Source organism: Electrona antarctica (assembly GCF_951216825.1).
Source record: "Electrona antarctica genome assembly, chromosome: 11".
Taxonomy (NCBI): Eukaryota; Metazoa; Chordata; class Actinopteri; order Myctophiformes; family Myctophidae; genus Electrona; species Electrona antarctica.
This window is the reverse complement of record NC_136792.1, coordinates 44545401-44572449: the sequence shown is the minus strand read 5'-3', so window position 1 is coordinate 44572449 and position 27049 is coordinate 44545401. Positions and strand designations below refer to the sequence as shown.

At 43.6% G+C, this 27049-nt stretch overlaps 1 protein-coding gene across 3 annotated transcripts in view; it reads right to left on the bottom strand.

The window, feature by feature from the left end:
- LOC306932514 (clathrin heavy chain 1-like) overlaps positions 1 to 27049 on the bottom strand; it is a 41241-nt gene that overhangs the window by 8298 nt on the left and 5894 nt on the right. For 2 of the 3 annotated variants that reach the window (XM_079514343.1, XM_079514345.1), the window contains exons 3-29: positions 26384 to 26652; positions 24641 to 24802; positions 23875 to 23988; positions 23153 to 23326; positions 20724 to 20921; positions 18564 to 18764; positions 15615 to 15767; positions 15322 to 15444; positions 15024 to 15161; positions 14743 to 14907; positions 14358 to 14538; positions 12771 to 12934; positions 12484 to 12609; positions 11019 to 11161; positions 10416 to 10650; positions 10018 to 10140; positions 9273 to 9418; positions 8626 to 8809; positions 7253 to 7445; positions 6899 to 7056; positions 6038 to 6202; positions 5139 to 5246; positions 4129 to 4296; positions 2941 to 3090; positions 2689 to 2820; positions 1888 to 1998; positions 689 to 859 (exon numbers count right to left, since the gene is read on the bottom strand). In XM_079514343.1, the coding sequence (XP_079370469.1) occupies positions 689 to 859; positions 1888 to 1998; positions 2689 to 2820; positions 2941 to 3090; positions 4129 to 4296; positions 5139 to 5246; positions 6038 to 6202; positions 6899 to 7056; positions 7253 to 7445; positions 8626 to 8809; positions 9273 to 9418; positions 10018 to 10140; positions 10416 to 10650; positions 11019 to 11161; positions 12484 to 12609; positions 12771 to 12934; positions 14358 to 14538; positions 14743 to 14907; positions 15024 to 15161; positions 15322 to 15444; positions 15615 to 15767; positions 18564 to 18764; positions 20724 to 20921; positions 23153 to 23326; positions 23875 to 23988; positions 24641 to 24802; positions 26384 to 26652 (4355 nt within the window). Of the gene's footprint in view, positions 1 to 688; positions 860 to 1887; positions 1999 to 2688; positions 2831 to 2940; positions 3091 to 4128; positions 4297 to 5138; positions 5247 to 6037; positions 6203 to 6898; positions 7057 to 7252; positions 7446 to 8625; positions 8810 to 9272; positions 9419 to 10017; positions 10141 to 10415; positions 10651 to 11018; positions 11162 to 12483; positions 12610 to 12770; positions 12935 to 14357; positions 14539 to 14742; positions 14908 to 15023; positions 15162 to 15321; positions 15445 to 15614; positions 15768 to 18563; positions 18765 to 20723; positions 20922 to 23152; positions 23327 to 23874; positions 23989 to 24640; positions 24803 to 26383; positions 26653 to 27049 lie in introns of all 3 variants that reach the window. The other variant, XM_079514344.1, reaches the window with a different exon arrangement.

Here is a 27049-nt window from a genome sequence, read left to right as displayed (position 1 = left end):
TGTCCCTGTTGGAGATAATTCAGGTGTTTTGAGAACAGAAAAGCTGACAAGGCCAATATCAACCAATTATACTCTATTCTGATACCTCATAATTCATGTAAGCATTGTTTGGACCTGTGCCTTTCATTTTGCGAGGCATGTTAATTGTTTAGCCCATTTTCCTTTTTTTTCCTCCTCAAAATACATAATTTATTTTACAGGTACAGTAGCCTAAGTGATATTAGGGTGATTAGGGTGATCAGTGCCCGTTGGGGGGTGATCAATTGGCTAATTAAGGGCAAGGTTGCGCAGCATTGTGATGTCAGATCATCATTGTGATGTCAGAACAGGCCAGCTCCATACATGGGAGATCTAGGGGTGATCTGATTTTGGGCCCTGTCCGGAGACCGGGCAAAGCGGCTATCCGATGGACTCGACACCGGGCAGTGGGCACTGCACTCCATGTGGTGGTGTGGAACACGTGTGTCAAATTTGAAGTTGGTGGGGCGAACGGTTTCCGAGTTATGTGGATTATAGACGTACGTACTACAGTACGTACATACAGAGACTTGGTGCATTTGATAGAAGATAAAGACGTCTTACCAATCATCTTGTTAGCAATAAGCAAACATCTGCACCACCACAACAGAACATTTGTATATGAATCTATTGCACATAATTATGCAAACATGACATTATGTTTCAATACCTTGTACAGTTTGTCCTTCTTGCAGAGCTCAACGCTCTGCTTCCAGCGGTTGTTTCCCTTGAACAGGTAGGCGGCGATCCTCCTGAACTCTATCAACTCGTGCTTCTCCAGGCCCTGGGCCAGCGAGATGTTGTCAAAGTTGTCGTAGGCGTCGATTGAAGTACGCAGGGCCTAGAGAGGTATTAGGAGTCGAGTGAGACAAATACATTGTTTTGAAAAGGTTTTGTTTAACCCATTTTGACCTGAGATCAGATTCTAAAAATGTCTTCTACATCCTGACAGTTTTCTGAAAAAGCTGTTTCTATGTCAGTCGTTCTTCGATTTAAAAAAAATAGCAGATCTACAAGCTCATAGCGCGCCACCGAGTGGCGCGCTATGAGCTTGTAGATCTGCTATTTTTCAATAGCTAAAGCATAACATAATGCTAACACCAAAAAGGGTTCCCGCCCAAAATGGGATAAAAAAATAAACAGATTTATAGCCGAGTCATTTACATTTGAGCTGTCCAGAATCTCCAGATACCCTTCCTGTCTCTTCTGCATGATAATTTATTATGCTTACTCAACTTTTCTGCATGATCACAGGTTTAAAAAGACAGGGGTGCCATTAAAAACACTGAATTATGTTGCCGATTACAATATAAAACTTCAAAACTAAAATGCAATAGCCTATCTAAAAATCCAATCTATCTAATAATTTTTAGACTGCGTGACACACTGAACATCACCATCACAAGTATTCATAATGTTATGATCATCCAACAGATATAAAAGTGCACAGGATTGTAACTGTTGCCAAGGCAATTCCCCGTCCGGGTGGACTTAAACCCTGTTGTTGTTAGACCATCTGTAAACAATTCCCCCCCTATCAGTAATGTGATCTATTACATTACATTACCCACACTGAACATCATTTGCTGTTCATATATTCAGAACGGGTAAGGACTAGTATATTTAAATTTATGGAACGAAAGATGAGAATACTTTTTATCTTCTAGTTATTTTTTAATGGCACTGTTTTTTGACAGTTGAGACAGAGGAAACATGGAGAGTGGAGGAGTGGCCCGCAGTAAAATGGTCTCGGTGGTCAAATTGGTGGACTTGCAAGCCCATGTGGTATATACGCCCACTGGAGTCCTTCTACAAAGAGATGGCATGTGACATGGGTCAGGCTGTGGCGAGAATATGTATACGTCTTACAGCATAGTCTTCCTCCCCGATGAAAAGGTTGTTGAGAGCTTCGTTGACCGATTTGTTGTTGTGGTTCTGGACTGACCGCAAGTATGGTTTGACTAAGGACAACTGCTTAACCTGAAGAGAAAAAGAAAGACAAAGAGAGAGAGACAGAGAGAGAGTGAAGAAAGAGAAACAGAAGGAAAGGGAAGGCACAATTTAATACTTTAACCACTCATTGACATGTCTCACTGAGACATATCATTGACATGTCTCACTGAGACATATCATCAATACCTAAACATACATTCTGTACATACAAGTAATAAAGCACACATTAACTACAGAAAAGAGACAACTATGTGTTACTCCTCATCTATTCAACTAACTATAATTGTTTTGGAGTTAGTTCTTTAAATGTCTTTAGTTTTGAATAATTCTAAAAAGGTACATTTATATTTTATTTAGTTTTGAATTATCATAATAAACCTAACAATAGATGTATTGTACAACCTTTTAAATGTAATAAATTCTAATAAACTTTATTAGAATAGGACGCAGAGAATAAAAACCAATGTTTCGGCAGATGAAACTGCCTTCTTTATCAGGGTATTGTATAACATTTACCATACCCTATCTGAGAGTTGTACACTTGCCAACTAAAAGAATTCCTCTACCATTAAAATACATTAATAGTAAAGGTACAGCATCTCATATGTGCGATACATTTTAATTTTCCATCTTGTACAGACACTGATGCTAACTCACATATTGTGTAACACTTGCAGCCAGACTAAATGCAGAAGGAAGGAACAGCGTCTTTAGTACCTTGCTGAAGTAGTTGACAGCGCGCGTGTGGTCGAGCCTCGGGGAGAGCACGATGAGCAGGTCATTCAGTAACAACGGTTTGAACTCCAGATAGAACTGGACCGCCTTGTAGTACAGCTCCACGTTCGCCACCTGCAGTGACAGAACCGAACACGTGCAGAAGACAAGTAAAGTCTAAAGTGAAGGATATGTGATCAAAAGACAAACTATTCCAACAATCGTCCAGTCGGAGTGAACAACAGCTGGAAATACCTTGGTGACAATGTCTTTGAACTGGCCCTCCTTCCAGGCGTCTGCGGCGTGGTTCATCATGGTGATGATGGCGTTGTCGTACTCCTCGTACTTGTCGTAGAGGAACACCAGCTCCCCCCACAGGTGGGCCTGCTCCGCTGCCCTCAGAACCTGACACAGGTATACATTCATTCATTAATACAGGTGGGCCTGCTCCGCAGCCCTCAGAACCTGACACAGGTATACATTCATTCATTAATACAGGTGGGCCTGCTCCGCTGCCCTCAGAACCTGACACAGGTATACATTCATTCATTAATACAGGTGGGCCTGCTCCGCTGCCCTCAGAACCTGACACAGGTATACATTCATTCATTAATACAGGTGGGCCTGCTCCGCTGCCCTCAGAACCTGACACAGGTATACATTCATTCATTAACACAGGTGGGCCTGCTCCGCTGCCCTCAGAACCTGACACAGGTATACATTCATTAACACAGGTGGGACATTTTTACTACTGTAACGTTCGTTGGAAATTAATCCAGTCATGTGCCGCGCTATTTGAGCCTTATAAGCACTTTTTCTTTCTTTTTTTAATGTTTTTTTTTGGCTTTCACCTTTATTTTATATTTTTTATGGAGGGACAGACAGTAGGCTGACAGGAAATGGGGAGAGAGATGGGGGATCGGGAGTCAAACCCGCGGCACACTGCCAGACTGGATTACCAGCCAAGGTGCCTGGACCACTGAGCCATGGCCCAGGCCCTTATGAGCACTTTTCAAGGGAAAAAAATACCCTGGGGGCTTGACCGGAAGTTAGCCCAATGATAAGCAATCATCACAGGAGGATCGCGGACCTCCAGAGGCAGGAATTTATTTTACTGCGACTAGCGTGTAAACGTTGGCGTCAATGAGGGGGAACCATTATGCTGACGGACCATTGACTTCCGGTTTGTATTTGCGAAACACAGACGCTCATAGACAGTAAGTATCATAGCACGATTTCTATAATATAAAACTTGATTTGAAAAAACAGATCTCTGTTCATGGCAGTAAATGTGTTAACTGACTAACTCATTTTATGATTTGGTTGGCTCTGATGGGCAATATTGGGAGAGTTAAATATGGTGCTGCATGAAGCACATCAATACTACATTGAAATTAAATTAAATTATTTGTGAAAAAATAGGATCCCTTGATTTCCGCCTACCTTTGGAATGTTGACGCGGGACCAGAAGAGTTCCAGGTGCTCCCTCATCTTCTGGGGCTTGAATTTGGAGTAGAGGATGGCCAGCTCGGTGAACATGCCCATGTGAGCGCGCTCCAGGCCCAGGGCGGCCTCCAACATGGTGATCAGCTCCTCAAAGTAGCCACGGTCCTGCAACAAGCACACATATTTACGTCATTCACAGCGACCTAAAGCTAGCTATGCATGTAGCCAGCCCTGGACATCCCTAGTCTGCATGCAATATTCCTGTGATCACAAAACAAAAAAGCTATATTCCTGTTGAATAAAAACGTACAGTGAGATGGTCTTCCCTGCATAAAACCAGGGAGGGAACTTAACACCTGTCAATGGCTAGTGTGTCTGCTGAAGTTTACTCTGCTGGTTACTTCAATTAACGCTCATATCATTTCATGTCAATTCAGCAGGTGAATTAGAGAAACTGGCTGCCTGGTGAACTCTCTCAGAGTATACCTATTTACACGCACCTCGACAGTGGGTGCAGGGCCAATAAGGCAATTATGGAAGGAGGTAGGGCCCGCACACCATTCTTTTGGTAAAGAATTACTTCTAGGTCAGTATGATACTGACCTGACGAAGATCTATCAAGATCGAAACGTTGTCGTTTGTTTATTCAATAAAGTAATTCCATAATTGCCTGGTGAACTCTGGAATCCACCAGCTTCTAATGCCAGTTGATGAAAAAACTTAGTGTCCTGCCCAGAATACGACCTTCCTTTAAAACAACAGGACTACACCTAACAATGGTGTGTCTTTCCTGTGCCACCTGTGAACGTCTTTCTCACATATGGAGTTAGGTAGACAGACAAAATACAACAACAATAAAGAATGTACCTGGGCATTGATGTAATTTTATTTAAAAAATAAATATAGAACAGCAACAATTGACGGCGATATTGATGCATAATAAGAATCAGGAGGACAGTTTACATTTCTTTGGACGGATGAGAAAATGAGCCGTGTGTGTACAGTACCTGGTAGTAGTTGATGAGCTCCTCCAGTTCATCAGCATGGACCACGATGTGCAGACCACACATCTGGGCCAGACGGAACTCCTTCCCCTCCACACAGGCGAAACACACCTGGAGGAAAATACAAAACAGTCACACTCATTTCCTGACTAGTTACAAGGAATCTGACCAAAGGAAAGGTCGCCAATGTTATTTTCTCTACCCTGCAATTCCAGCCGGCAGATCGGTCACACTGGGTGGCAAACTGCAGTCGAAACTCTGGTGGAATAAATTGGAATCAATGGAGCCGAGTGACCAGCCATATGAACAAACACTATTTCTGAATGATTGAGACCATTGTAAAAAAAAATAATCACTTCTGGATAATAAAAGAAGACATAACACATTATTGTCGGCTGTGTTGCTTTTCGATGTGTACACTGTGTACGTACGTTTCTAACGTGCAGAGTATCGCAAGACTATCCATCGTTTCCTCTCTGGCAACCAAATCTCACAATACCTCTGAGACAGAAATGATACCTGCCGCTGTTTAGATGCCTTTAAAAAAAAGATGTACTGTGCACATCGAAAAGCAAGTGATTCGAAAACAACCTGTGATATGTCTTCTTTAATTATATTCCTGAATATGACTAAGGTTGCAATCGCAAGGTCGCAATAAATAGTGTTTGTTCGTGAGCTGGACCAGCCGGCTCCATTCACTGCCATGTATTTCATCGAACTTCCGGTGCGAGGTTTGCCACCGATGAGCGTCATGGCGCATCCCCGGCATCACAGTCACGTGACTCACGTCACTTCCTTTTGTTACATTCATGGACTAGTTACATGTTTTTAGTCTTTTTCCAAAACAGTCACATGGAAAATTGATCCATGTATCAAATGACAATGCATTGTGTAGTTCTGACCTCCTTCCAGGTGCGGGTGCTGTTGGCCTTGCGGGCTCCGTCCACCGCAGCCTGGTACTCTCCTAGGTGCACCAGGGTGGACGCCAGACGGCCAAAGTTGGACACGTTGTTGTACAGCAGCTTCGCCGCGTCGTACATCTTGTCGTCGTAGCAACGGTCACCCACCTGAGCAAGGAGGAGAGGACGAGAAAGAGACGTGATAGAAATCAAGCGAGGGGTGGGTGGGGTTGAGAGAAAGAAATGCGAGTGAAAGAGGGGCAGTGAAATGTCGAAGACACAAATGACAACAGCATTAAAACGACACTTTATTTTCAATCTGTTTTGACAAAGTCATTGGGTCCGATTCATATTTTTGGGGTAACGGAATTTTCCAAACTTCCCCAGTTAGCCCATTTTGGGCGGGAACCCCTTTTGGTGTTTTAAACATTATGTTATAATTTAGCTATTGAAAAATAGCAGATCTACAAGCTCATAGCGCGCCACCGAGTGGCGCGCTACGAGCGGCGCGCTACGAGCTTGTAGGTCTGCTATTTTTTTTAAATCGTAAAAATATGGCGCAAATCTTTGAATATATATTCTTTCAAAGTGAATGTTTTTAACTCGGGTCTAAATGGGTTAGTAGTTTAGAATAAGGCATTCTAATGACATACATCAAGCTTTGGTCCCATGAAAGTCTGCGTCTCTCCAGACAAAAAAAGATCACTGAATCAGACTACAAACGTGGGAAGTTTGGACATTTTCTTTTCACCCAAAGTTTGGGTGTAAACATCTTAGTGAATCGGGCCCATTGAGTCAAGGCATCAGGTTAGAGCGTATGTGTGTATCCGAATGTGCATGCGATGCAACTTAAAGCCTACTAACTTGTTGGATGTGGGCATTGTTGGGTCCGTTGATGAACTCCTCCAGCTCAGCCAGGCGGTTGGTCTTGGCGAGGGCGAAGATCAACTCCGTCTCCACGTAAGACTCGCGGGCCTTCTTACGAGCCATCTGGAGGAACTTGACCAAGTCCTCCCAGTTACCTACAATACATACAGTATGGATGTTGATCAAGTACATTACACAAGTCAGTGTCACAACAGGCACATTGTCAATTTCAACATCGAATGTGATTAAATGTTCTTACATTAACCACTTAAATCTAATACTAAATAATATACTTTAATATACTAAAAATAGGTAATGGATTTAACCGAGATCTAAGTGAGATGGTCTTACCGCTCTCAGCAGCAGCCTGTCCCACCTCCATGTACGCTGAGGGGTCGTCAGCCTTGATGTACGAGTCGATGGCCTCCTTCACCAGACCCTTCTGCAGCTGAGCCTTAGCCAGCTGGCTCCACACTGGAGGCTCGTTGCATCGCTCCGCAAACTCGTAGGCCCGGTCCAGGTTACCGATATGCTCAATGAGGACCTGGATATAGAAACATGGAATGTTGACCAGTTGGTGTGTGATCCACATACATAGAATGTACAGGTATATAAAAAAACAAAAAAAACATTTTGTTTTCTCCTACTTTTTATATTTAATGAGTAGAGAAAAATGACTTAGCTAAGACTCAAACAGTAAAAAAAAAAAAGAGAAAAAAAGACATTCAAAATCAATGTTTAGGTCAATGGACTCATCTTTCATAGGCTAAGGCCCTTTTTACACGACAATGGTTTATTCTTTTTTAATAATTTTTATCCCACGATTTTGCAACCCATTTCCTTCACCCAGTGTCAATTATCTAATGTAATCCTGGTCGCTGCACTTCCTCTGCCAACCTGGGGGCAGCGGACTGACCTCATGCCACCTTCTATGCATGAGGAGTCCAAGCTGCTTCTTTTCACCTGACAGGGGGAAATTTCCCTGGCCTGACGTAGCGCGTGGAAGGAACACGTTATTCCAACCAGTTCCTTTCCCCTCCATCAGGCGCCCCGGCTGGCCAGGGGGAGGTTTCCATAGAAAATGACAAAATTAAGTATGGTTTGCACAGGTCCGTTTAGACGACAATGGTGTTTTCGGGGGTTGAAAACGGAACAAAGTGCAAACTCTTGGAGTGGAAATCTTTGAGAACGCGCCGCCTGGCGTCTCCATATAAACGGGAAAAACTCACATCGGCTCACAGCGCTTATGTTTATTACATTGGTGGAGAGCCGTAGGCGATATTTGGAGTTCCTAGAATGAGCAAGCGATCCCTTGCCCAGCTCATCCTACGAATACAAATGTAGCGAGCCGCTGCATTGGTGAATGCAAACAAAAGCCTTGTGATAAAGTAGAATGGAAGTGGTTCTACGCATGCTCGATAACAGGCTTGATAAGCCCAAAGCTCATTGATAACATCAATGAGCTTGTTATTGGATTTCTTCGGGTAGCGGTTAGCGGCGAGCTCCATCCCTACTCATGCGTGCCTGGTCTATCTGGCAGTGTGTCACCGCCACCTAGCCACCTGGCACGCACACTACAGAGTGTTCAATCATTGTTGCGTCCGAGTGTAAATGCTGAATGAATAGTGAGAACGCGACGGGACTTTGACGTTTTCTGTGGCCTAAGCTTCTGTGGCCTAAGCTTACGAAAAAGCTACAAAGAGCCAACTACGCGGTGCGCTGACCTGCACGGCGGAGGTGTTGACGTCAAACTTTTTGAAGATGGCGAAGGCCTCCTCGAAGAGCTCGTTGCTGATGGCGATGTTGGCGATGTCCGGGGCATCGTAGTTGTCCAGCCTGTTGATGTACTCCATGACGCGGGTCCGGTCCGCCTTGATGGCCGTCAGAATCAGCAGGTTCTGGAGGTTTCTGAACAGAAAACGGGACGGATTGTTTTCACTTGACTATACGAAAAGTGCCTCAAAATCAATGAGTTTAAATGAGGAAGGTCCAGATCCTCTCAAGGGCTGACACCCTCTCTGTCAGTGTAGACTCGTGGTTGGAGTCGGACATACTGAGTCAATGGGCACCGGCGGTCACATGATTCCAGAAAATATTCTCCCCTGATTTTATTTTAACCGTAGAACACTTATCTAACATATAATTGTATAATTAAGGGAATGTCCGTCTGTCTCAGGCAATGACGCCGTCCTCACTTGGCTGCACCAATGACGCGAGTCTCTCTCTCAACCTTAACCCATTTTGACCTGAGATCAGATTCTAAAAATGTCTTCTACATCCAGACAGACAGTTTTCTGAAAAAGCTATGTTTCTATGTCAGACGTTCTTCGGTTTTTCAAAACAAATGTATCCGTCTGACAAAGAGCCTCACCTGTGCTCACTGAAGACAGAGTTGTCCAGGACGATCTTCTCCAGGAGTTCGATGAGCTCGTTGGGCAGGTCGGCGGTCATGAAGGCCTTGACCGTGACCGAGACCTCCTCTGGGTCCTGGGTCTCCGACAGGGCTGTCTGCACCACCTGGAGTCAAGACGAGGAGCATAATTAGCTCAATGGCAGTCAAAAGGAATTAGTGTCACCTTCATTGAAAAAGAGAATTAGTATCACCATGAAAAAAAGAAAATGTATTACAGCAGTAGGGATGAAAGTGGCTTTCTGAATAAATTAAGTTTTTCTGGTCATCAAAATGTATATCATGAAAATCATGAAAAGTGTGAAAACAACTTGTGGAGGTTAAACTACAAAAAAAAACCACTAAACCTGCTCATACTTGGATAGTGAACTAACTAAGATTGGTGCAATTTTAACCAGCTCAGTGGCCTTGTGGTTAGAGTGTCCGCCCTGAAACTGGGACGTTGGGGTTCGATACCCGCCCGGGTCTTCCCAAAGACTGTAAAAATAGGACCCAATGCCTCCCTACTTGGCACTCAGCATCAAGGGTTGGATTGGGGGGTCAGATGACGATCAACTACAAATGATTCCCGAGCACGGCACGGCTGCAGCTCACAACTCCAAGAGATGGGTCAAACGCGGAGAACAAATCTTGCATACAGCAATGTACAGTATGTGACAAATAGTAGGACTTTAACCTTTAATTCTATTTTGTACCATGGTCTTACCTGGTCGATGAGAGGTCTCCTGTAAGGGTTGGTCTCCAGCAGCACACTGGCCCACAGCTCCGGGTCCTTGCGACGCACCAAGTAGCGAGACAGGCTCTTGAAGAGGGAGTTCTCATTGCAAACCTATACACCATGACAAACAATGGTAAACAAATTAAATTAGACAAAATCTATGTCACCGTAATTTCACCGACTGTGATGAAGAAACACAGAACTGGAAATATGAGATGGAAATGGTTTGATTGTGTCGGTGTCCTACCCTTTTTGTTTTGTTATTATTCTGCTACATATATTTTTATCTAGTCCGTTTTGAATTTTTTGACCCACCCCTAAAAGGGAAACCCAGCGTTCCTAAAGATTCTCCAAGTTCAACGTTATGTTCCACTACCCCCACTCACATGAATGAGCTCCTGGTCACACTGCCCTCTCTCGTAGGCCACGCAGGCCAGGTGGGGGTCTCTCTTCTCGCAGTACTTGCCCACCACGCGGCTGTCATAGTACGGGTTCTCCCTCAGAAAGCGCTCAGGGTTGTTGTTGCTGTCGATGTAGATCTTGGCCAGAGCGTTGTGGGTGGCGGGCTCCTCGCAGCCCTCGTGGATGCGAGCTTCCAGCCAGGGAAGCAATAGCTTCAAACTGTGGGGAACACAAAGCGCACACAAACTCCGTGCTCAGCCAATCAAATCATCACATTCCGTGCTACAAACACATGTTGTGCTCATACACACAAGCTAGCACCCCTCAAAAATAAATAAATGATTTGCATATTCCACCTACTATATACGTTTATTGAAATGCTCAATTATCACTGCATTTGTTTATATGGTTTATGCATTTTTAAAACCTGCTTCAGAGCACATATCATATTCCCCCATGGGACAACAAAAAATTTGACCTGACCTGAAATGTATTTTTTAATATAAAACTATTTGCACAACCCATTTTCTGAAGATATAGTAAATGCTGACATTGCATGCAGTTGTGGTTTAGCTGTGCTGGCTCACCGGTTTCTCTTCTCCACCTCGGCCACCAGCTCGTCGGTGGAGAACTGTCCCCTCACCACCAGGATCAGGTTTTTAATCACGTCCTCGGCACAGTCCACGTCCAGCAGGCCTCCGATGACCACCGGCAGACGGCTGGGGTTCACCTGAAACAAACAGCACTCTTAACACTTTAATTGCCCGGGGTTATTTAATCCATTACATTAATGCGCCCATTCGATTTATAAACACGGACCCCTTTTCCGGACGGACCGGCGGAAGTTGTTGATGTGTGTGTAGCAGCTAACAAATTAACAATAGCCACACCACTCTAGAGTCGATCGACAACAACGGGAGACATGAATAAATCTATCGAGACTAGCGACTGGACCGCGGAGCGCCGTCTAACACAGGATCTTTTTTCATAAAAAGACGGGATGATTTAGAACGCGAGTTATGAACGTTTTAAGATTTTCGTTTTCATCAGCCAAACAGAGGAGGGAGTTTTCCGATGACGTCTCACTCTTGCGCGTCACAGAGGAGAGCCCAGCAGGCGCGCCTGGGCTATACAGCCTGGCTATCAATAAACTTGGTCTTTTGGACAATACTTCGTCCTGAGCGACGGGCATTACTAATAGAAAGGACAAAGTACTTCGTCCTGGGCGATGGGAGTTAGACATGAGGCTGATAAAAAGAAAAAGGCTTCTAAAACAGTTTTCTGAAAAACCCATGTTTCGATGTCAGTGGTTCTCAACTTTTCCATGTCAAGGACCCCCGGAATTATCTGTATTTGGCCGCGGACCCCCATCTGAAAATATGTTGTTCCAGGTAACCCCCAGAAGCAAAGATATGAGTTAAAAACGTTCATTCTGAAAGAATGATAGCCATGCAAATGGTGTTTTCTCTACAAGAGTTTTAACTTTGACTTCAGTTACATAAGCTGTAGTAAGATTCATTCAATCTAATTAAACAATACATCATTATATTTTACCCTGCTTTCATACGATATGGCAAAATAAAAAATCCACCATGACAGTCCTTCTAGTTCTAAGAAAAGTAGTCACATATTTTTGCCTTTGAATAATTGAAAGTCAACAGACTAGACTAGAGTGACATACATTTCTCACATGGCAAGTGTTGTATAAACGTATAAAGATCAGTAAATATCAGTATCGGCATGTCTCAAAATCAAATGATCGGAATCGGATCGGGAGCAAAAAAACATGATCGGGACATCCATACTAAATATAGGATGCAGAGCAGTTCGTGTATCTTTTCCAATAGTTAGTTTATCTTTTCCGATAGAGACCTATAAAGGGTTGACGATAAAACCAATTACAGAGCCTGTCTTTTTTATAGTTTTGTTGATCCTGTTTCTGTCATTGGCAGTGAGGCTCCCACCAGGGAAAGCACAGCAAAAAATAGGACACTTTTACAATTATCTTACTTATATAGAAGAAGTTTATTATTTTCAGTTATGAGCACATACCTTCTGCACGTAGATCTCAATGTACTTCTGCAGGCTGTTGCGGTAAAGGTACAGCACCAGGTCGTGGACAAAGTCAAAGCGATCACACACAATGATCAGAGGCAGCTGGTCAGTCAGCTTGGCTTCCTGGAAAACATTTTTTTTTAAGAATGAAAGAGTCAATTTTAACTACCATTCATGGATGATTGTTTTCCTCACAACCGTGTTCTTTCTTTCACAGAACAACATGAAAGGTTCCTACAACTTCATTAATTTTATAATAAACAGTATAATGGTCTATTCCTCACCTTGAGGAAATTCTTGACGCGTTCGGGGTCGTAGCAGTTGCTCTCGCGACAGATCCTCTCCACTTCTTTGATCTGTCCCGTCTTGCAGGCAGCCTGGATGTACTTGAAGTGAACCTCTGGGTCCTGGCTGAAGTTCACGATGGAACCCAGGAAGTAAAACAGACCTGGAAAGCATCAAGCAAGCAAATAAGTTAAAGGGAAGTGAAACAAAAATAAGCACGCACACACGAGCATTAAGCGTAAATTGGCTGCTGACTATTTATCCGTCTATCTCACGATCCATAATCCACTTATCATTAGGGACGGAGCTTGTTCATTTTTATTGATTGATCAGGTTTATCGAGCCGGGTTCTTATCGAGCCCACTATTGAGCACTTTCTGTTTTGTGGAAATGCGGGAGACGTCAATAAATTCTGGACAGAACCAGTATCTTTTACTAGGGCCTTCAATTACAGTAGCCTACTTTTCTAACAGACAGAAGGCAATTGACCTTTTTACTTTCGGAAAATAATAGGCCTATTGAAGAAACTGTTAACTGGTTAATGTGTGTGTACTAGGCATTCCACGGTATGATAATTCACAGTACGGTACGGTGCCGGTATTGATAACCTATACCTCGGTATTCCACGGTATTTATAAAAATAAATAAAAATCCCCCCCCCCCTCCCATGTCTAGTGACTGACTACCCCCACCTCCTTATAAGCCCTTCTTTGGCCCCCAACCTGTAGGCCTACATATCTTATTTTTTATTTTGACCTTTTGTGATAATTTGAATTTTTAGTTATTTGTCATGTCATGATTATGAATTGATTACCCAGGACCTGAATGGAAACAAGACTGCAAGAACTGTTTTCAGTGATCCCTTTGGACATGTGTTTGACTGTACCCTGTACTGATTACATGATTTCTGCCAATAAATTATTCAATCAATGAATCAATAGCTATTCCCCACTGTATTACACTGTACTATGGCTCCCCCTAATGGCCGTTTATGGTACCCTGCACACTGTAGCAGAGCTAGTGCGTAAACTGCGCATGCTCACAACTCTGTGTGCCGTGTTGACAGTTCACACTTAGTACATATGGAAATATGGAATATACAATTGGATCTGGGTGTCTTTCAGCAACACTAGGAAGCAACTTTTCAATCTACTGTAGCTGTGTGGTGAAAATAAATGTTTTGCCTTAGTCTGCGAGTGGAGTTGCACTGCATATGAGGCAGCATGCGCCGCCCACCGACGCTGTATTCAAATACCGTAAACTCGGAAATCTCACGGTATCAACACCGTGGCTGTTAATGTCGCGGTATTACCGAAATTCGGTAAACCGCGGCATGCCTAGTGTGTACTGTCACTTTTGGCAGTTGGCAGTCATCACTTTTAGACCGACATGTCGCCTCTTGTCTTTATGTCATGGGCCGCTATGCTCGATAACAGGCCTGATAAGCCCAAAGCTTATTGATATCGGGTACTCGATTCTTTTTGTCGGGTATAGGGTTTCTAGCTCCATCCCTACTTATCATCCATCCATCCATCCATCCATATGTATAAATGAAATGTGTGTGGCCTCCCTCCCTCAGAGCTTACCCTCGAAGCTTTTAAAAGATTCAAAGAGCTCTGTGAGGGACGTAGTGGAGAGCTGTTCGTGGTACTTGGAGGCCACCTGGACACAGATCTGCAGATTCTGACGGATGTTTGCTGACAGCATGGCCCTCAGACACTCCAGGGAGTCCTCTACTGACAGGGAGCCAAAGAAATTCACCAACCACTGGATGGAGTAGAGAGTGGAGTGGAGAGAAGCGATACCATGGTCAGTAGGGACAACTCAAAAGGCAATGGTGTTCGTGTTTTACTGAATGGTCTAAAACCATCCGGTCTAGACCAGATCTCACAGCGATTTAGAAAACACAGAGCAGGCTTTCCTCCGAGGAGTAAAGCCTGGTGACGGCAAGGTCAGGCAGGTGGCGTTTACCTCGGGGTTGAGCAGGTGCGTGTGCACCACGGCGCGCTTTATGTCATACAGGTCGGTGTAGTGCTCCAGCGCCCTCTGGAGGAGGCCGGCTTTTTCACACAGCTGAGCCACGTGGGCGCGGTCATAGTGGGTGAACATCTGGTTCCCAAGGATGGCGTCTGCAACCTGTGAAACATGACGACAAAAATAGATTTAACTAGTGGCTGGGGCCCTGGAAGATTAGCAGGTCTGCTTTGGTTCCATTGTACAATTGGGACACACACACACGTGTATGTGTTTACCTGTGGAGCATGGACTAGGTTCATTTCCAGCAGGCGTGTCTGGAGGGGTCCCTCCATGGGTCTGTTGTTCTTCAGAGCGTCCAGCAGGAACGACGTGCACTGCTGGATCAGGTTGTACTCCATAAAGACATCCACAATCTGCAGAAAACAAAAAACACATCGGTCAAGATATTATCCAATTGTCCTTTTGTAGGCCGTTACCTCATCAGATTTCCAATGGAATTCAGTGGTTTTCATGTTGAGTTCAATACAAATAAATCTACATATAAGCATAGTTTTGAGTAAGTGAGCATCTGACCTGTGTGATGTCAGCCAGAGGCTCCTCATCTTGGACCAGCATTTGGGAGAACTGCAGGCCCTGCTCTGGGCTGATACGCATCACGTTTCTCAGCAGGAAGATCCAGTCGGGAGTGTAGCCCACCTTTAAGATTATGCCGTACATTTATATGATGATATAATGCAGCACGAAGGGACACAACTGTAAGAGCTTCTTACATTCCCAGCAACAGAATAATACATTTACATTTTCTTTATCAGCAAAAATCTAAATCTTGCCTATTTACGCAGGATAAAAATGGAGTGTCCTCTGACCTTTTTGGCGTAAAGGACAATCTTCTGGAACTGGCCGGTCTCTGCGAAACATTGGATGACCTTGTTGGGGACGTTGGCTCTGAGGTAAACGCTGAGGGCCAGAGTAGGGTCCACTGACTTCACCAGGTCCCCTAACTCCTCCGAGCACTCCAGCTGTAGACAGAGAGAAAGAGATTTGATTTGATTATTGAGAAATGTAGATTGATAAATAAAAATAAAAAAAAAAGTTTGAATGCTGAATGCTGCTAAACTTCAGTCTATTATATTTGCATTTCATGAGACTATTATGTTAAAAAAAGACACTATAAAGTAAAAACTAGATTTACAAGTGTTTAAAACAGATATGCAAAATACGTTTATTTGTATTTTGATTTCATGTGCATTGTATTTACAGTAGTTTTTTTATTTTCCTTTTAAAGGTTTTTAACCATATGCTGTACAAAGCAGGAGGGGGGAACCCAGTGTACTCTCTGCTGCCCCATCTGGCGGAGTCAGGTTAGTACAAGTGTACTCAACTACCAAAATCAAAGTAAAGAAGAGTAAAAAGAAGAAAACGTCGTGATCATTGTACGAGTGAAACCCTGTATATATATACTACTAATAGTTTGACGCACATCTATGAGCTTACTCAGCTTAGCAACACTATAAACAATTAGCAGGAAAAATTATAAAAGTGTCGATCTATAATATTTACTTGATGAAGCAGTAAAAGTATAGCATTTCAAGGCCTACTATGATGAGATCATCTCCAGGATTAGAACGGTATCAGAATCATGTGAAAGGCGTCCAACCACAACTGGAGAAAATTTGTGTAAATGTACTTCAACAATAAATAAATATATTATGTATATCATCTGCTCAGCTTTTCACAGTTTTATGTAAACCAGTTTTGCCCCATAAAAAAAATAAAAAAATATCAGTCCTGTAAACTATTTAAACTCTACAAAACTCCTGGGGAGACCAGGAGACGACCACTGACGTCAGTTTATAAATACATCAAAGATGCGATTATAATCCATCTGTAATGGATTTGGCCTGGAAGAGAGGTCATCAGGTGGTCCCCAACCTGAAGAGAGGTCATCAGGTGGTCTCCAACCTTCTTAGAGTGTTTCAACCCTCAACCACTACACTCTCCAGTTGGTAGGTCGAGCAATGATTGGCCAAAACACTGCCCCTCTCATCCAGGCTTCCAGCTATTGTCCTCTCTCTTATGCCAGAGCCAACAGGAGGCCCTCTGTCGTTTGCTTCCTCCCACGTCTCACCAGACTATGGCCCTCATTTATCAATAGAGTGTAAAATCTGCCCCAAATTCGAGTGTAGGATTCGTAGTACACCCACGTCGGGTCGGCATTTACAAAGTGATCGCAGACAGCTGTTTCTTCCTAATTTCATTCCTAGCAGTGATAAATGTGACGGCTGAAATCAATCTGGCACGCCCTATGAAATCAAGCCTCGCCCTCGTTTTTGCGACATGAACAACTGCAATACGACCTGGAAACCATGGTTACAGGAAAAAAAAAGTTTCACTTGCTTTGCTTGCCTAAGTTGCCTTGCTGCCTCCTCCCATACACACACACACACACACACACACACACACACACACACACACACACACACACAGACGCACGCACGCACACGCAACTTGTTGTATCTTAAATAAATAAACCTGCATGAATTAAAAAAAGCTGTAGGACTACCCTGTCTGTTTCTCCTCTCGCTTCGCTTCCCTTGCTGCCCGCCTCACCCCCCCCCCCCCCCCCGCACGCACGCACGCACATATCGCAATTTGCAAGCAACTGTCACTGTGTTGTTAGTTGTATATTCAATTATTAAAGTCTTTATTCATTTAATATACAACAAGATATATTAGTGAACGAAAACCTGAACCTGTGAACCATGAATTATATAACAAATAGGCACACACACGCAGCTGTTTTGCAAAGTGCATCTCCTGTCCTGTCTGTCTCTCTCTATCACTGTGGTCCGTCCGTGACACCGTGACCAATTGACCATGCACGTTCGACAATTTAAATTGCCTCGCTGTCAACTGTCAATTATATGAATATTGCAGCCAAAACCGTAGCCTCATGTGGCACTGGACAGTGGTGGTGGTGGTGGTGGGCTGCAGGCTGGCTTAGCCTATACTATCTCCGATGCGTTCCCACTTGCGCTGGCACGGCACATTTGGCATTCGAGCGACGCGTCGGGTTTATTAAACGAGGAGGAGATTGCACATAGGCTACTGTAACTCCAGAAAGACATCGGCCTGCTGTAGATTAGGCTACAGTAGGCTACCCAAGTTGGGACTCTCCGCAGCTGCAGCGCTGCACTATACTCTCCAACGTCCCGTCATGGAAATATTTCAGCACAACAGACAGCCCAAATCCTCGCATGTATGCGCTCATCATGCAAAACACTGTTTAAATGGCTTACGCATCTAACTTGCAACATTGTTTTTAAATGCGCGATTTTAATTGCTTGCTTGTAAAGTTGGAAAGCTCCTACTAATTTCATATGACACAAAGACACATCGTTGATGTATTCCTTAACTTTTTTTTAACTTTTTTACATTTAGCCCATATACATACCTATACAGTTTTATATAAACATTTTAGGAGTGAATACATATGTTTCGATGCCTGTGACAGCCTCTCAGCTGGTCAAACAATGCTGCTCCGCTGTTCTACGACAGAAAAACAGGTGAGGACAAAGCGTACGACAGCTCCCGACCAGACGTGGTTTTTGTCTTGGCTCAAGTTCAAATTCAAACGTTGGCGCAAATCGTAAATGCCGAAAATTGCGGTAATTTCGGCGTACACCCATATTTTGGCGTACGCACGGTTGATAAATGAGGGCCTATAAGTCTGTGCGGTGTGCATGCATCCGTCCTTGTCCACACTTGGCCTTTACTCTTGTGTTTTTGAACCAAAGAGAATATCGCAAACTTGCCTTATCCTCCTTCAGCCACTTCTCCAGGAGCTGCTTGCGGCCCTGCTGGAGGACCGGCCTGCACAGCTCCAGCGACTCAAACTTGTTGAGCTGCCCCTGGTCCAGCAGGATGCCAAAGTACTGGAGCAAGGGGGACGTCTGTCCCGGCTGGGCAGGCACACTCTGGAAGCGACGGATGGTGTCTGGGGTACGCAGGATCCCCTGGAGTGTCCGGAACCAAGGAGGAGAAAAGAAAAGAGAAAAGGATTAATTAGGCATACATAAACAAGTCAATGTTTGCTTGGCACTCGGCATCAAAGGTATGGTCACAGTCACAAAACACAATAGAATAACAGTTGGGGCCAGAGGAGCATTCACATATCTTGTCCCCACGTCTCTGGAATGCTCTCCCACAAGCTGTCAGAGATGCCAACTCAGGATATTTTTTTAATTAGGCATACATAAACAAGTCAATGTTTGCTTGGCACTCGGCATCAAAAGGTATGGTCACAGTCACAAAACACAATAAAATAACAGGCCAGAGCATTCACATATCTTAGCACCCGTCTCTGGAATGCTCTCCCACAAGCTGTAATATTTTGTAATCTAGGCTAAAACCCCCATCTTTTTTCGCTGCACTACGGTTCCCCCTAGTTTCATTGAAACCGTTGTTATGATGTTGCACTATAAATGACAAAAATAAACTGAAACTGCTAAGTCCCTGTATTAACATACTAGTATCATGTCCAGGGGGTGTACTTATACACCAAGCTGCCTCACATTAACCTGGCTAATAAGCCAGACTCAAATCACACTCGTGTGGTATTTGAGTCTGGAGATGCTGTGTATGGATCTTGTTTCCCGGGGGGCGGGTTCAAACATTTTCTCTTTGACGCAATTGGTCAGAGCTACTGTCAGTCAAAGGTCTCAAGCATTGAACGTCACTGTACCAAAGCCCGCCCATATTGCATACCGTGTCCCGATTGGCCACACCAGTTCTCTGGTGTAGGAAATTGAGCGTACAATTGAGCCTCTCCAGACCGTAATCCGCCGGCAGGCAATTTTTTTTTGCCAACGGCTGATTCGGTCTGGCTTATTAGCCAGGCTAGCCTCACATTACAGAAAAGGGAGACAGGCTTCTGCCCTATGGGCCACAAGGCTCGGCAAGGCTTACTTAAGCTGCATAAGTCTTTATCTGCACAGTCTGAGCTTGTATTAGGGGAACTGTTATCTAAACCATGCTGGTTGAACAACCTTTTAAGTCCCAACCAATACATCGGCCATCATTTTACTTTTTGGCTTGTTGTTGTTGTTGTTGTTGTTGTTATTATTATTATTATTATTATTATTATTATTATTATTATTATTATAGGTGGAAACTTTCAAAATTAGCCAATCTAAAAGCACCGCTTTTGCTTAGCAGAGGTTACTTTCAAGGTTTGGCACGTTTATTATTGGGCTTTTTATGCCTTTATTGATAGTACAGTAGGTACAGTAGTGATACGCAATAAAGGCCGTCGGGATTCAAACCCGCAGGGTTAAGGTTAGGGTTACGCTACATTGGAGCCTAGGTTAGGCACATTATTTTTGAGTGGTGCAGCCACTCCAAGGAACAGCAATGTCCGTCCCTCCCTATGTCTGTATGTTTAGGGTACCAACAGGTGCTAAAGTGGCGCTGTTGACCTAGAAACAGTGTGAGTGCCTGCTAAGCATTACATTACATTACATTACAGTCATTTAGCAGACGCTTTTATCCAAAGCGACTTACAATAAGTGTATTCAACATAGGTAGGGAACAAAAACTACTAATCACCAGAAGTCTTTAGTGCATTTTCTGCAAAAACAAGCAACCAAGAGTATACCTAGCGCTAAGGTAAAAGTGCAATATATCAGCTACCTATTTCCTTAAACAGATGAGACAAAATAGCTAAATCAAATGAGCATGAGCTAAAACAACTAAGTGTATCGACTAAACAAGATCCAATAAACAATACAACAATAGAAAACAAGCGTTCGTACAACTAGCAATACAGACACCCACTAGTCAGACACCCCAACAGCACCACTCAGTTCAGACGGGTCTGATTTTCTACTTAAATATCGGTCCCAACATAACCTGCCATTGGTCAGGCTCTACTTGCGTGGGAGCAGGATGGTTGCGTCGGCTTGACGGTACAGTACCTTGGGGGCATTGGCAGCCACCTTGGCAGCCTCTGAATAGTTCCCTGCCGTGAACAGGGTGTTGAACTTGCGGGCGAACAGCTCCTCTGCGCCAGCCAGGTTGTTGCGCACGGCCATGCGCAGGGCCAGGTCCGGGTTCTGGAGGACGTTGGTGATGTAAGGGATGATGTTCTCCTCTTCCACACACACCGAAAGCACCTAGTGGAGAGAAACAGATTTGCACTCAGTAGGGATGGGATTTATCGATTAATGCGTTAATTGATAACCATATTGATCGATTAACCGGTTAGTTGATAAGCAGCGTTGATAAGCGACCTTTTTTAACCGGCCCACATGTGCGTTCCTCGGCCGTGCGCGTGCACAGACACTCAGACAGCATTACATTCACAGAAAAACACCCAATGATAGAACCGCAGTATCGTTAAATTTAAGTTGTTTCTTAATGATTGATTAACATCCCTAGCACTCAGGCTGCATGTATTTCAGATGTTGGGGTTCTAAGAACATTGAAATCCAATAGGGCTGCAACAGTTGAGCACTTTCAACCTGGCATCCCTAATTTGCCATTGCCGCCCTTAGTGTAGTGGTTGGAGCATATGCCTTTCATGCGGAAGGTTGTGGGTTCGAACCCTGCCTGGGGTTGACTTCAGTAAGGGCATGTTGTCGCAACGGGTTCCTAACACCAAATCAAATGGGTTCAGATCTGAGCCAAGTCTCCTGAGGAGGCGCGTCTGAAGCCTGTCCTGGACGGGGTATCCGGACGTGAACACAAATCCATCCCTATTTTGCCATTATAGGTGAAATTTCCATAGCACTCTGTTCTCAACACGAGGAAGGAGAGTCCCGCAGGCTCCAAAAGTCTGATGTGTTTTTGGGCAGGGGGAACATTTCAACCTGTAGATGGCAGCACTGACAAGTTCAACACATTGTCTACACTTTGATTTTATGATATATTCCTGGAATGTTGAAATCACAACTAGGATTGACACAATTTGTGTTTAAAGAAATAAATGTAGAGTTCCATTATTACAATATCTGGAAAGTCATGGTTATCTTAAATGCGATATTCCAGCTCTATAAAATTGCAGTGTTTATTCTTGCCTTGTGGAGATTTAAGCTAACCATGACTTTCTATTAGGCACTTAATATTTATGCATGAAAATACATTTAAGTTAATCAGCATTAGTCAAATTATTGGACGGAATTACACGGATGGCTTAGTAGTTGCGGTATGTGGTCTGGTGTGCATTGTGCAACATAGTGTGCCATATCGGGCCTTACTTGAGGTGAAAGCCAAGCTCAATAAGGGGATTAGGATGCCTAACTGGCAAGCTGCGATGTGCCCTCCTGCTGTGTCTGTCACATGTCTCACACTGCGGAGTGCTGCCAGCCTGCGTGTTGTTTACAGGGATTCCCCTCCAACAAGGTCACACGATGACAAGCAAAACTGACACATTTAATCTGATCTCTCTTCGTGACAAATAAGCCTATATTTGATTCCACAGGGCCTGTATTAACTCAAAACTGCCAGCACTAACTGACTGAGATGGACTGTCGGAATGCACAGATATGACTGGAAATCAACTCGATGGAATGAAAACAGAGAAATAAACAGACGGAGGTCTGTCTTAAACACCCAGCATCAAATGTGTGGCATACAAAACCTGATACACTGTCTGCAGTGGTGTGCTTTGGACAAGAAACTGGATCAATTGGATCAATAGTATCCAGTGTCTTGGTGGATGTCTGGAAAATGGATGTACATGTAGACAAATAGGAACTAATCTACGCCCACAGAGTGCACACCTTTTCTCATTCTAGAAAAAGGGAAATTTCATTTTTACTTCTAGATTGTCTAGAAATGTATTCCGGCTGAGTTATTATATTGTTTGTTATACTATATATTTCCCTCTCTTTATGGTTAGTGTGGAAACCTAAGAAAACTAAGCAATAGAAATACCTCCAGAGACAATGATACACAATGATACTAGCTAGTTTATAGTATCATCCAGAATAGTAGCAGTAGGAATAGTAGCTAGGTGCTGCATGAACCTATACAGTGACTTTGGTTCATACTATACTGTCCCAACTGATCACTGAAACATGATCAGAAGCTCGGGTCGCTTGAGAAGAACTGATGACATAATGAAGGGATATATAATTAATTGTCCTATAAAGGGCCTGGGCCGTGGCTCAGCGGTCCAGGCACCTTGGCCGGTAGCCCGAGTCTGGCAGTAGGCCGCGGGTTCGACTCCCGATCCCGACGGCCTTTACTGCATGTCACTCCCCCATTTCCTGTCAGCCTACTGTCTGTCTCTCTATAAAAAAATATATAAAATAAAGGCGAAAGCCGCAAAAAAAAACATTGTGCTATATTAACGATCAATATGTGCAGTTCATTCATACACGTTTCATAGTGACCACAATACCTGTCCTTTCCTGTTGACACCAATGATGCCAGCCGTGGGCTCGTGGGGAGCAGTGACAAAGATGGTCTCCCCACTAATCCTGTTCATGTAGATGCAGGTGCCAGTCTCCAGGTCGTACAGGTGGATGTAGCCATATTTGGTGATAAGGAACACCACATCTTGTTTGGAGCTGATCTAAGGGGTGGGCAGGGAAGAGACAAAAGCTTAACGGCCGAGCTACACCGTGCGCGGCCGTTCATTTGACGTTAGGCCCCGCTTGCGAAAAAATAATGGCGTGCAAACGCTCCTGGCTAGACCAGATCTGTGGCCGTGCGCATATTTGCTCCACTGTCTCCATTTGGGAGACAATATACATGCGTGCGGGGGCATACGTATGGAAAAGAATTAGAACCGATCCTAAGAATTTTTAGAGCATGCGTATCCGGGGCCCGCACTACACGTGTGTCTGGTGTAGCCAGTATCATTGATATTCATTGGATCTTTCTAAACGCGCTGTGCGCACGCAGTGATTTACACGCATAGACATAAATGACATCTCAACTTATTCATACACCAACACTTTTGCTTTCAACAGAGTGTGCCATTCCCATTCTAGTGGGAAGTTATTACAATATTATCACCATGCTGGGCCAGTGTCGCGATTGCCTTTTTGTATCGAGAATGAATATTTGAATTAAAGTGCAGGTACCGTAGTAGGTCTACTCTGAACTCATTTGTATTACCTGCATGGCGACGGGGAAGTCATTCTGAGCCTCTGGAGGGAAGAAAACATCCACAGCTTTCTTTGGAAACGGTTGGTTGCCTGTCGGAGGAGTCCCCACTTCGATAATGTGCAGCTAAGAGAACAAAATAGACAGTAGCCAATAGGAAACGTTAACGTTCACAAATAATAGACATTAGCCAATGGGAAAAGTTAATGTTCATATCTCAACACATCTTTATTGATAATGTAACATATATATACAGTATATATATATATAGATAGCATTTGAAACAGACTTATAGCATGTCATGTAGACAGCACAATAATTTAATTGTATGTAGTCATAGCACTTCATAGTGCATATGTATAGCATAGTATAGTTTATATGTGTCATTATATAGATATGTTCTAGTTACGTTCTTAGCTTACGCATGTTTCATGATAAATGCATTTTATATTATGTGATGTATTCCCATGCTTTTTTGTTCTTGCCTAATGTAAATCGCTCTGGATTAAGAGCGTCTGCTAAATGCCTAAATTGTAAAATATACATTAAAAAAAATGAAACAACAAATACATAGGCCTACCAGTATCAAAAAGTTGATAACAGCTGCTATAAAAGCAGCTGTTATGTCAAAATAAAGAGTTGCTATGGATTGCAAACCGCCACCAAGATTAACATAGATTTGAGGTCCATTTCCCCTGTAGAGCGATGGATATCATCCCCATCGCTCTACTAATGCAGCACTAAAGGCTGGGACTGTGGGCGCTGTGGGTAATAATACCTTTCCCCCTGCTTGTCCTCGCACAGCGAAACAGAACAGGGTCGACTCCTCGGTGTTGCCCTCCATCTTGAACTGGGCAAATCCTGCTGCGTGGCCCTCGATGGGTTGAGACACCTTTCTGTCCACAGAGTACAGCTGCATGGCTCCCACCACGCGGTTTTGCTGGAGAGAACGAGGACAGAATATCCATGTTTTAAAGCAGTGGTTTTTAAACCAGTGGGTCCTTGAGGGAGTTCCAGGTGGTCCCCAGCTAAATCATGGAGTTGGTAGCCGAATGGACCATCAGAGATCTTTCACTTTTGAGTAGGGATGCACCGAAAGGGAAATTCTTGGCCGAAAACCGAATATCCGAATATGATTAATATTATATATCTTTTTCCTACCATTAATGTCATGGCCATACCTTAAAGCTACCTGATTTATGGCAAAATAAATGGTTATGGCAAAACTTTACTTAAATAATAATCACTATTATGGGTCCATAAAACATTTATTCAGCTCTTTTGAATGCATTTATTGCATACACTATTTGGTGACATATTTTCTGCCTATTCGGGCCCGAAACCGAATAGGCCGAAAATGCATTTTCAGCCATTTTCTGCCGAATATTTTCTGCGGCCGAATATTCGGTGCATCACTACTTTTGAGTGTAAAATGAAACCAAATGGACCCTTATGGGTCCTTTGGTTTCATTTTACACTCTCAAGAGTTAAATTATTGTTAAACAATCTGCATTACTTCTTTTACAAGAAGTCTACACAATAGAATGGCGAATTGTTATTTTGATCGATGTTTGCCTGTTATCTCTCCTATGGTACCGCATCAATACGGCATGGAATTGTGGACAAAAATCGTATCCAACGATAAAAAAATATTCTTTAGTTTTGGGTCCGAGAGGCTAAATCTCAAATGGTGGTCCGTGGCGCAAATGCAGAATAAATAATGGGCCTTGATGCAAAAAGGGTTGATGAAAACCACTGTTTTAACCCATTTTGGGCGGGAACCCCTTTTGGTGCTTTTAGCTATTGAAAAATAGCAGATCTACAAGCTCATAGCGCGCCACCGAGTGGCGCGCTACGAGCTTGTAGGTCTGCTATTTTTGAAAAATCGAAGAACGACTGACATAGAAACATAGCTTTTTCAGAAAACTGTCAGGATGTAGAAGACATTTTTAGAATCTGATCTCAGGTTTAAAGGACCATGCTATAACAGTGACCTACTGCTGCTCCAACACTGGTGTCTCAATACTAGCTTTTGTTTACATAGTGTTTTATTGGAAGGAAGAAACTTTTTGCCACATATTGCCAGAGCTTCTACTCACAGTACTTGATGCTAAAGAATTAGATTGACATTTATTCATCCATGTAAGGTTTGATCACATCCAATGTATGTTTTCCAGACATAAGGAAGAAAAAACAGATTTGTATTCTGAAATTAGTAAAGTTCTAAAACTGTTGTTTTAGATTTTGTTTTAGATCTTTTTGCAAAGAGCTTTTTGTTAATGGCAGAGGGATAGGCACATTATTTTTTTCAGGAGACATTGGAATTTTCGTTAGGCTACAAAAACAAAAGATTAGGTTTATATATTAAATCAACCTACTGCTTGCATTCAGGAGAAATTATCCTACAGTAACAGTATCTACTTAGAATGTGAATAGGACATAATGGAGATTGCATTGAAAGGGCAGCAAATTAGTGCCGATCGGTTAGAGCGCTTCAACCAGAAGGGGTCTGTCTGTCTACCTGTGCCGAAATGCCAATGAGCAGCAGCCACTTCTGTTTGGCGTCTGTGCGGTAGTTGATGATCTGGCAGCCGGCCAGACTCGAGTGCCGGTCGAAGACCTTGAGCGGCTGCGAGTCTCCCTCCATGCTCCAATGGTACACGGCGTTGTCCGTGACCAGCGCGACCGTGTTGAGCGAGATCCACTTCCAGAAGGTGACGTCGTCCGTCATGGTGTGGGCCTTCATTTTGCTCTTCATCTCGATGTTGAAGATCTGCAGGGTCTTTGCCGCTGAAAATATTCACAAGCCAAGTTGAGGCGCGCCGATTGCACAGGCGCAGGTTTGATAGAAAAGCAAAGTTACTAATTGCTACTGAGACCAATACACACAAACCACACCAGGCGTTGGGAGAGGGGGGGGTGGGGTTGGGGGGGGGGGGGGGGGGGACTACCAAAATTCCACTTGTTGGGAGAAATGTTGGTGAGTCAGGGTTTGGTGCGAGTTATCACCAAATGACCATAACAACAAGACAGCAGCAGTTGAAGAATGCAACGGGTGCAAGGCCAACAAACGGGCAAAGCAAGTTAAGTGCTAGGAGTAGGAGGATCTGCATTCAGTTAGGTCTGACACAATAAACAGGTGTGGGACAAACAAATGCAGCGGTGGCTGAACATGTAAACATCTTGT